The sequence below is a fragment of the Centroberyx affinis genome, unplaced genomic scaffold, assembly GCF_046629955.1.
Source record: "Centroberyx affinis isolate AG114_WGS23_722 - 3 ecotype Tasmania unplaced genomic scaffold, CSIRO-AGI_Caff_v1 ptg002464l_1, whole genome shotgun sequence".
NCBI lineage: Eukaryota > Metazoa > Chordata > Actinopteri > Beryciformes > Berycidae > Centroberyx > Centroberyx affinis.
The window spans coordinates 1-10,611 of NW_027280697.1; the positions used below are offsets into that span (position 1 = coordinate 1).

General features: G+C 41.5%; 1 protein-coding gene across 2 annotated transcripts; it reads right to left on the reverse strand.

The window, feature by feature from the left end:
- Positions 1 to 2,583: 2,583 nt before the first annotated feature.
- acsl5 (acyl-CoA synthetase long chain family member 5) lies at positions 2,584 to 10,371 on the reverse strand. Of its 2 annotated transcripts, XM_071533922.1 has the most exons (20): positions 10,216 to 10,371; positions 9,838 to 9,949; positions 9,139 to 9,203; positions 8,908 to 9,009; positions 8,572 to 8,671; positions 7,954 to 8,132; positions 7,770 to 7,802; positions 7,607 to 7,658; positions 7,330 to 7,403; positions 6,964 to 7,041; positions 6,557 to 6,691; positions 6,314 to 6,448; positions 6,131 to 6,226; positions 5,595 to 5,667; positions 5,168 to 5,256; positions 4,415 to 4,531; positions 3,538 to 3,681; positions 3,351 to 3,452; positions 2,897 to 2,968; positions 2,584 to 2,774 (listed from the first exon to the last, which is right to left on the reverse strand). In XM_071533922.1, the coding sequence occupies exons 1-20, from the start codon at positions 10,369 to 10,371 to the stop codon at positions 2,637 to 2,639; spliced, it is 2,052 nt and encodes a 683-aa protein (XP_071390023.1). In that variant the 3' UTR covers positions 2,584 to 2,636. The 2 variants fall into 2 exon arrangements, with proteins under 2 accessions (XP_071390023.1, XP_071390024.1); XM_071533923.1 differs by lacking the exons at positions 8,908 to 9,009; positions 10,216 to 10,371 and having other exon boundaries at positions 9,838 to 9,940.
- Between the last annotated feature and the right edge of the window lie 240 nt (positions 10,372 to 10,611).

The following is a 10,611-nucleotide window of genomic DNA, read 5'->3' on the forward strand; positions in this document are numbered from 1 at the left end:
TAACGTTTTAATATCACAAAGGCAGAAACTCAAAATACAGTTAACAGAAATGACTCTCACTTCTTTGCATGCGAAAGAAAATGAGCCGTAGAGATAGCCTTATAATGACAAGTAGTAATAGTTTGCTACAGTTTGGATTATTGCTCCCTTTGCCCACAGAGTGAAATCAAACTTTTGAAGCAGGAACTTGGCACACTCCATGAGGAAAAACAAACACATTATCTCCCGCGTCAATATTTCGCAATCTTATCTACAACATACCAAACAGGAGTTAATTTCTTTGTTAAGTTTGCAGTGGCGTATTTTTTTCAGTGAGATAACTTAAAGTCCGCTTACCTGCTCTTCGCGGTCACCTGTGGCGGAAGAAGCCATGTTGAAGTGTGCAGCTGCTCCGGTTCACAGGTAAGCTAGCTAACTGGAGTTGAGGAGCAACCAGTGAAATCCATGCAGCGAGTCTCAAATATCGCCTATATCGATATATAAACACATGCGAGGCGATTTCATTTACAAAAAACTCGACTCGTTGACTAGCACCCTTTGCTCTCTTCAGAGATCTCAAAGCGGCCTGAATCAAGCGGGGAAAGCGTCGGTTTGTTCCCGATGGAAACTCCAGGTGAAGTATGTAGTGCAGTGCAGTATCCAACTGCAGTCTCGAGCCTCGCCTGCTGCCAAACCTAACGACTACCCCGTGAGTAAAAGATAGCCTCTCGGTAAAACCTACCGACTGGGAGACCCAACACAAGGTGGCAGGGTTATCCACTTGTTACTTTCCATATAGTTGTGGCTTTGTGAATTATTAAACAAAACAAATACATATATCATCAATAAATACAAATCACATATCAAGTGAGCTTATTATTGAGGCTCGTATCCCTAACGAATAGTATTCCTATATTCCTTACACATTGTGTGGTAGGCCTTCTGAATAGTTTTTTTTTTGTTGTTTTTGTTTTTTTTATCCCCTATGGTACCACTATAATGTACAATGACATTATTGTAGGATATTATGCAGAGATTATTGTTTTTCATCGTTTGCCTAGTATCCTAAAATTCATAATAGGATCACTATATAGTTCATTTTCATTGGGGTTGGGAAATTCAGCATTACCAATCTAGGACAGATTTTAAGTTCCATGACTCTGCAGCAGGGCAGCATGTTGAGTTGGAGGCTGCCCTTCAACCAGGGGGCCAGTTCACACTTTGGTTCAAGCCCCCATGCCCTAAAGGATCCGCCCTGCTCAAGTGTCCTGGAGCAAGACTATTATAAACTTAGACTATTATAGACTGAATCCCTGCCAACCACAGGGCTGCTGTTCTGCAGCTGACTGTGACCTCTGACCTCGCTGTGGAGGGGGCTACCAAACAGAGGGGGTTGATAAAATATCACATTATTTCTATTATGATGTAGCTCTCTATATTATTATCAGCAGTCATTATCATCCGTTTCCATTTCCAAACACTTTTTTCACCTTGTGAGATAACTAGGACAAGACATTTTCTGAAGTGATATTTTGCCCCATAACATTAGTAATTTCACACAGTCCATGTAGATGACATTTGCTAAACACCTTTTTCTGAATGTGTTTTTGGTAATTGAAAATGGAAAACAGAAAATGACATCTGTAGTGTCACCTTGTTCCAAGGATGAGAGTTTCAGCTAAATGCTCAAATGTAATGTGAAATGCTACAGCTGAATACTGTAGCAGTGAGAAGTGCGAGTATCTGTCATGTTTGTACTTTAACACACGAGGGTGGTGTTGAGCCACAGAAAGCAGAGGAGCAAGAGCACATTTTGGCTGGACTGAGTCTAGGATTGGATAATAGCCAACACAGCTGTACATTTAATCTACATTGTTTACTGAATTGCTTTGTAACCATGGATTGGGCAATAAAGGCCTTGTGTAGACTGATAGGTGAGGTGAAAAAACTACACCTTCACTTGACACTCACATTGTGGGTCCGAGAAGTAAGATCAGAGGTGATACATGCATAAAAGTGCAGTCTAAGCATATGGATAATGGAAATGAAACAGACTTATATAACCTTTTGAAGAAACAATGAGTCTAATTTACCAGTTACACAAACTTTTTAAAATATTAGGCTTTACTTCTTCGATGGGACTATAACATATGCTCAGTAAACAAACAGTTCTAGTAAATGACCAGTGGAAGCCTTTTTAAGCCAAATGCTACAGTTCACGCGGCAATTAATGGGGTGCACTAGTCTGGAGTCTGGGGTAGGCTGGTGAACCCATCTCTAACTGGGGTCAAAGCTCTTGACTTGGCTTGTTGAAGTACCGTTCAACACTCTGGTTGTAGCTATGGTAGCACTATGCCTCTGCCCAGATAAACCCCAGGCTGCATCATGCAACTCTTTGTTCAGTAGAGAGATGAGTTTAACAGAACCTCAGTCTCAGGAGACTATCAGGTCTCTGGCACGTTTGTTGCCTTGGAAGCCGAGAGACATAGTGGATCTCTGTTTAATGTGCACTGAGTAACTCTGTTTTGCAATGCATTTTAGATAGATGTGAAAAGAACCGGCTACTACATAAGAGGTTAACTGTTTCATGTTTTAATAAAATGTCAAAAAGGGGTATGGCCACAATGGTAGAGCTGGTGGTGCACAGGTTTGTCCAGTTACTGGATGCTGGCATAAAGTTTGTCGATCTGCGGCTGGAAGAGCGCTTTCAGCTCGGCCCTCTTGGCCTTGAGCGTGGGAGTTAGCAGACCGTTTTCAATGGTGAACTGCTCTGGGTGGAGGTGCACATCTTTAACCTGCATGAGGGAGGAAGGGGAGGGAAAAAAGTGCTGATGGTTATAGTTGTTGTGCTGATTAGACAGTCTCGCATATACAACAGACATGGTTGTTGATTAGGCAATTCATGGGGACCAGTCACCTGCTCAAAAGACTTGAGTCCTGCTTCTTTGCCCAGTTTGGTCATGTCAGAAAGAATGGCTTTCTTCATTCCCTGTGAAAGAAAGGTAATTTTAGAATCTTTGTTAGAAGCGCTCATAAAACAGGCCATCTAAAATTGTCAGTTTCTTACAAATATTGGGTGTTTTTGGCGAGTGCAGCTGAATCACATCATGTACAAAATTCTCTCAAGTTGAAAAACAATACAACACTGCTGAGTGGACTTTAGCCAAATATTAAATTTGATTTGCAGATATCCTGATCCTGATGCATTTAACAGCAAGCATGCAAGACTACTCCAATTGACGTTTCTATTATAAGCAGTATTAAAATGTGTTACTGCAGCAGCAATATGTCGGCACTTTGGTAGAAAGTGCAGGTTAAAAAAAAAAAAAAAAAGCAAAACTGGACTTGTCTGGATCCGACAGAAGCCTTACCATATTTTTGCACAGTTCCTCCAAGGAGCCTTGAAGCCCCAGTTTTTTGGCAAAGCTTGGCATGACCTCAGGGTCAGGGACCACAATGGCTACTAGACTGGACTGCAGACACAGACAGTGGTGTGAATGACAGAGGGATTGTGTACATTTGTGTGTACACTCACACATTGCAAAGAACTGGATTTACCTGTAGACTGTCTCCATGCACAAACACTTGGGCCACAGGTTCGCTGCGTACATAGACATTCTCAATCTTCTCCGGTGCTATGTACTCTCCTTGAGCCAACTTGAAAATGTTCTTCTTCCGGTCAATAATTTTCAGAACTCCACTCTAGCATAAAACATTTTCAGTCACATTGGAGAAGTTTAGACTTTTGTATTTTGTCAGGACCTTTAATATACATCACAAGTGCAATTGTGGGGAATGATAGACCTTTGCAGGCAGAAGATTGATAGAATTATGTACATTTTGCTGGTTTCTGTTTGTCATGCAAATTATAGCATTTAGGCGCATTTTATGAAATGGAGCGCCTTTGCCTACATGACCAAATTACTGACCCAATCATCCATTACTTCCATTGCATACAAAATATTATGTTCCCTTGTGTCACTTATATATTGTACTGCACACTAAAACAGGAGGAGACAGTTGTGATTTGGTTCGGATAAAGGGGAGAGATAGCTCAAGAAAATTTAGATGCATCAAAAGCCCAGAGCCTAATTCAAAACCTAATTCTGATGAGAGAGTGTGAGTGAATAGAATCACAAAAACCACAGCGCCTCCATTGACAAATCCCTAAAGTTCCTGCCAAAGCGAGTCAAGAAAATGCCCTCCAGGGAAATTAAGGACTCCCCAAAGCAAGACAATTACCTCCTCTCTCTCAAACTCCTTTTCCAATATCAATTATTCTCCTTACACCCCTCATTCATGTATGTATTCATTGTATTTAGAGCATGACACTCACCACAGCCTATATTAGGTCTTGAATTCTCTTTTGTGCCAATCAAGTGGGGGGAAAAAATGAATGCTGCCATGTTCCAGTTAACAGTTCTTTGGTCCTTACCGGCAGCCATTTCCCAATATCCCCAGTGTGGAGCCAACCGTCTTCATCCAAGGCCTCTGCAGTCTTCTCTGGGTCTTTCAGGTACCCCTTGAACACATTTTTACCCTTGATACAGACCTGGCAGAGAGCAAGGAACAACATGATCATATGAGACCAGTGGACCATTAACTACTTGTTCCTCAAACCTCTCAACAGTGCATATTCTTGAAGCATTTAAAAGTGCAAAAAGTAATCTAGGCCCATATAGTTTTCTTTGATTAAGTAATCCTGGTCGCTGACCTTTGATTGACACTACTGAGAAACTAATTAGACATGACATCTTCAATATTTACTGCTGATAATCAGGTTTAGTTTCCGAGTCTGGTTCTTTCGTTTTAGTGCATTATAAAAACCAGGTGGAGTGGAATACATAGGTTTGTTCCCCAGAAATCAATATAAGCATTAAATAAAAAAGAAACAGGAACTATGGACTCGTGTCATAATTCCTGAAGCCAATTAACATAATCTAATAATGTAAATGAGGGTGACAAAAACTTGATATGTTGCAGTTGCCACTATGACTCCTATGCATTTGGCATTTTGCTGATGTTTGGCTGTCACCGGAGACCTAAACCATGTACTTGGGTTTACCTTGCTCTTTGAATATCACACCATTAAAGTGAACCCAAAATAGCTACGTAATTTAGTCATTAACCTTGATGCTTATATGAGAGAACCCCCCCCCCCCCCCCCATTTTGTTTCCATTGACTTACCTCTCCCTCACCATTTGAGGCAAAGTAGTTCATTTCCTCAACATCCACCAACTTCACCACATTACAAGGCACAGGAACCCCAACATGGCCTATGTAAACAAATCATGAGGCAGAGGGTTGCTTTTGCTCACTGTTGTCATAATTTTAGAATGTTTGATAAAGCTAAAAAAAAAAAAAAAAAAAACAGTTCAAGTTTTCAGAGCATTTCTTTTGACTAAATGAAAAGCAATAGTAAGTGCTTGTTAAAAATCTCAAATCTCTTACTGATCATTTGCATTGAAATTTCATCTTAAATATCAATGCTTGCTTAGAATTCAAAGTTGGCTGATGTGATGTATATAGGCAGATCCCAGCCTACATGGAAGCAGGGGAGGCGGGACAACTGAGTTTCAACCCAGGCTTCCTCTGAACTGTAAGGCCTACATACCAGAGGTGGCGTCTCCTGGCATGGTGAAGGTGCAGCCGGCAGTGCACTCTGTTTGACCGTACGCCTCAAAGATCTAAGGGTACCAATCAAATCAGAGAGCTGAGTCAGGGCAACGTGACCGGGTTGTCACGACAACACCAAGCAGTCAATGCCAGCTGAATCTCATGTCGCAATCTCTACTCTCCAAACACAAGCACAGATACAGTTACCTTTTAAAATCTCATTTTGGGTTGTAGTGCACATGCAACCAAGTTCGTAAACTCCCAACTCATTTTCAAAGAAGTAAAATTACACCCAGGTAATATTTCATTCTGTGACCTGGAAAAAAGTTTTACTCAAGTGAAATCTCATTTTAAGAACTATGGTTTCCTGAAATGGCATTAAAGGCCAAGTAAGTATAACATTTAATGACTTCATAAAATGTCGCATGATTTGCATAAATACACCAACACATTTCTAGGCTGAATGACCCCCCTGGATTAATACAACTTTGTGAAGACAAGATATACAACGACAGAGGATAACCGTTTCAGTACCTGGCAACCCAGAGAAGCCCTGAGGAAGTTGAGAACAGGGGGAGATATGGGTGCTGCTCCCGTCACCATGACCCGCACACGACCCCCCAGAGACTCCTAGAGACAAGACAGGTTAAAGCACGTCCATTTAGTGACTCTCTCTCTGCATGACATTATCCTCATTACTTCAGAGAGGAGCAGTACCTGGACTTTGTGGAAGATGAGCTTGTCCCATATGCTGTTGTTCCTGATGATGCCCTCCCTCACTTCAGCATGTTTCCTCTCCACAGCAAAGTTCAGCAGCCATTTCTTGAAAGGCGTCTTGGCTCCACTCTGAACCTACATTGACACAATCTGATGTTTCTAAAAAGGGAATTTGGGGAATTCGGGGGACTGGAACTTTGGAGTTGATATTGAGGCAGTGTTTCGCCGTCACTGGCCACTAACTTTGTCGTAGACACGGTTGAGAAGTCGAGGCACCACTGGGAAGATGGTGGGCTGTAGGGTTTTCATGTCATCTGGCAGAAGTCTGATGTCGCCCTGGAAGAATCCCACCTTTGCCCCAGCACCATACATCACTGTCTGCAAGAAAAAACACACAAAACCACATTTTGGAAAAGTAGCCTTCAATAGGAAATCTTCATAAAAAAAGATTGCCATAAACGGGCAGCTACATTGAATTATACAAGGATTGTAAACAATACCAGACAAATAAAAATGTCAAGTAATTCTGTGGCCCAAAGGATCTGCTGCTCAGCTTTGCAAAAGGTGCAACAGCACTAGATATACGTATATACAAAAAAATCTGTGCAAATGAATCCATTCGATAGTTCTCAATGGTTTTTGTCCCTTACCTGTACAACTCTCTCAAACATGTGTGCTAAAGGCAGGAATGAAATGCTGACATCCTTGGGATTTGGAGCAACGGATGTCTGTGGGAAGCAAGGAGTCTGTTAGCAAAAGGCCCATTTACAAAAAAAATACACACCCAGTTATTTTAAAGACATCCTGAGCTACTGCATGCACAGACACTGTAAATGCCTACGGTTACTCAACCCATTTTACAAAATTATCCACTAAACTCCTGGTAAGAGATATCTGTCAAGTATGGCTTTAGTATAATTATTGTATATTTAAGACTAATCCCCATTTTCATCACATTGGGCATTTAGAATGACAAAAGGACTCAGATGTAATGGTACCATCGGCACTATGCATACCTCAAAGCTTTTGATCACACCTGCAGCATCAGAGACCACATTCTCATGGGTCAACATCGCTCCCTTGGGGTTTCCTGAGAGAGGAAAAAAAAATAAAAAAGGTAGGGATGAGCTTACTCAGCCAAAATACACAGTGTGATGTATTTGTAGGCATATGCAGGCACAGAAACAGATAAAGCAAAAAAACCAAAACCTGAACAACTTTGACAAATGCGACAGCCTTTCAGAGCATTAAAAACCAGGTGAGACAAATCCAAAGAAAGGGCAAACTGATCACCTGTAGTGCCACTGGTGAAGCATATGATACTGAGGTCCTCTGGCTTCGGTGGCTGATAGAGAATATGGAATAAACACAACAACAGAATGGCACTTAAATGCAGCTAAACAAATCTGATAACATTTGAATGAGATCATGCAAATACAGTAGAAACAAAACTTACAATAGGCTTTTGTAGATTGTTTTTCCCCAGAGTCTGAAAAACATGTTTTTGCATTTAGTAATAGTATGAGTTGGAAATCAAGATTTAAGACAGTAGTATTGGAATGAAGGCAGTATAAGACTAAGAAACTGCACACAGGCCAATAACTTAAACAGTTGTCACTTATTGCATTCAGCTGCATTACCTCCACATCCTGCAGGGACAAAATGTCCACCCCACACTTGGCTCCTCGCTCGACCAGCTCAGAGTCAAAAGGGTCCATAATGACAATGGTCTTCAGCACTGGAGTTTGCCCTTGCTCTCTGTTCTGCAGCAGTGTCTCCGCTTTGTTTTGCTTGTCACAAAGCACTGTGGAGATCTCAGCTGCAAGCATATAAAGAACATTTGCTGTATTACCAGTAAATAAACAGTGACGCCAGTGCTGTTGATATTAGAAATGAGGCAAGCCATTGCACTAGTTGCACTTTTGAACCATATTTACCACCACTATCAATTTCTTGAAGATACATAATTGAGGATAAGGCAGGTCCTAATTTATAACCAAAGACAAGCAGTACTGATCGTGATAGCGGACCTACTGTAATGGTCATGGCCTTGTGACATCAGTTGTTCAGTAGTGATTAGATAATCAAAAGAAAAATGAAGCACAGAATGGAGGAGAGGAAGAAGAGTGAAAAGAGATTAGAGCAGGCTTGACATAGATCCCTGTGGAACGCCAGGAATTACTGGACTTAGACCCGGCCTTGCAATTAACAGCATTAATAAGGTGCAGATAGTTAAAGAGCAGAGAGGCTCCAATTACCACGGTCGATAATGAACACAAGAGCCTCAGGACCCAGGGTGTCGTACAGGGGAACTGCTACCATGGAGTAGGTGTAGCAGGCCAGTTCACCAATAATCCACTGTGAAAGACCAATGAAAAAGTAAGACAGCATCAGTAATTTGGCCCTTGCAAGTTATTTAATCCAGACTAAAAATGACTTCAGAAAGGTGTAAACTGACATCTATATTCCACAATCAAGATCAGCAACTTGCTTCTCTGAAGAGCCCCTCTACTTTGGAGCTCCCTGGAAGCGCCCCACCACCATCTACAGTATCTATTCATCCCCCTTCATCCTCTCGCAATGTCTGTACTTACCTCAGGTCTATTCTGTGCAAAGATACCAATGAAGGTTTCTGAGTTAGGCTTCAAACCCCTGTGAAGAAGGCCTGACCCCAGGTGCTCCGCCCTGCCAGACACCTTCATGGAGACGGATTAGGGCAAAGGTCAACTGGAATTCACAATCCACCAGCTCACAAACTCTACTTTTCTTTGCCATGTTGATATAGTGTTCACTTATGTGTGTGTGTATTCTGTACTGTATTGTACCTGTTTATACTTCAGCCACTGGTATGGCTTTCCTGGTTTTCTATAGCCCAAGCATGGTCCATTACCTGCAAATGAAAAATGGAGCCGTAGGGTTAGAACTGATGTTATGTACAATGGAGTCATTATTAAAACTATTAATATTAAAGTTCCACACCAACACATTTTGATGTTTCAGCTAACCACTTACTGGTCATTCGATATTGATAAAAATGCCCTTATCTTAAAGCCGTCTGTACCACAACCTCATAGTCAAGGTATCAGTTCGGGTTAGAAGAGACCATAGTACAAATAGTACTATAGTAGAGTCAAAACATTTAAATTCTTTGAACTCAAACTTGTACAGTATTGATATGTGTTATTTATTTTATTGCTGTCCACATCTGACCTAAATGCAGTTGTAGTTCAGTCACTAATCCTGCCCTTTCCAATTTTCATGCCAGAGTATGATTGAGAAGTTGGCTCCAGCATCCTGATCACATTTGCTGGCAATGCTAGTGCAGTGAAAACTTTATCCTCAACTCCCTATACATGTTCTTCTAAACAGTTCTTTACTTATACTTATTATGGCCATGGAAGACTTGGAATGGCTTGCATGTGACAGTAAATGGCACTAGCATAGCAGACAAATGCTAACAGGATGGTGACATAAAGGCCCACACTGTGTCATGTATGAGAGTGAGTGAAAGGAATTTTGATCACCTGAAACTCTCAGGCCCCTCTGGAAAACCTCATAGATGGTCCTGGCGTCATTATAGTAATAGGACATCAGGTTGTTGTTATCTTCTAGCAAAGCACTCTTCCTTGCTCCATCCTAAACACGACAAGTAATAGCATTCTGAAAATGAACATCAATCTTGCACTTCACTGGTGAACTGTTCAATATATTGTTATATATATGTTGTTCAATTTCAGTGTCTACCACCCTAAATGTGTTCACCAACAATTCCTGTATGGCATTTATCTGTATAGAATGCATGCATGCATGGTCTCTGTAACAAACAACAAGATTTTGCATGCATCTGTTTGTGCTCTTCTTTTCCATTTTCATAAAGAAACAGGCAGCTTATCGCTCCTTACCTTGATACCCAGACTTTGGCGGTGGAGGTCAGCAGGGGAACGGAGGGGACTGGGCCTGGTGTTGAGGTAAAACAGGGTAGCAGCTGCCAGGGCAAACAGGGAGACAATAGCTGGGTAGGGGAGAGGGGAGAACAGCAACTGGAAAAGAAACTCCATGCCGCAAAGTCTGCTGGGAGGAAGACAAAAGTGGTGATGTATTCAGATTTAGAAAACGTAACATTCACACAGGACAGTTATTTGACATGGACTTAGAGATCACAACGGTAATCTTTGGGTCCAAAAGGATGCCAGTATTTAAAAGATGCAGTCCTTCTTCTATGCAAATGTAAGTTTCTTCAGACCAACTCTGTGTCTACAGCTTGGTGAGGTCAAAGTCAACACGGGTTGTGCAACAAT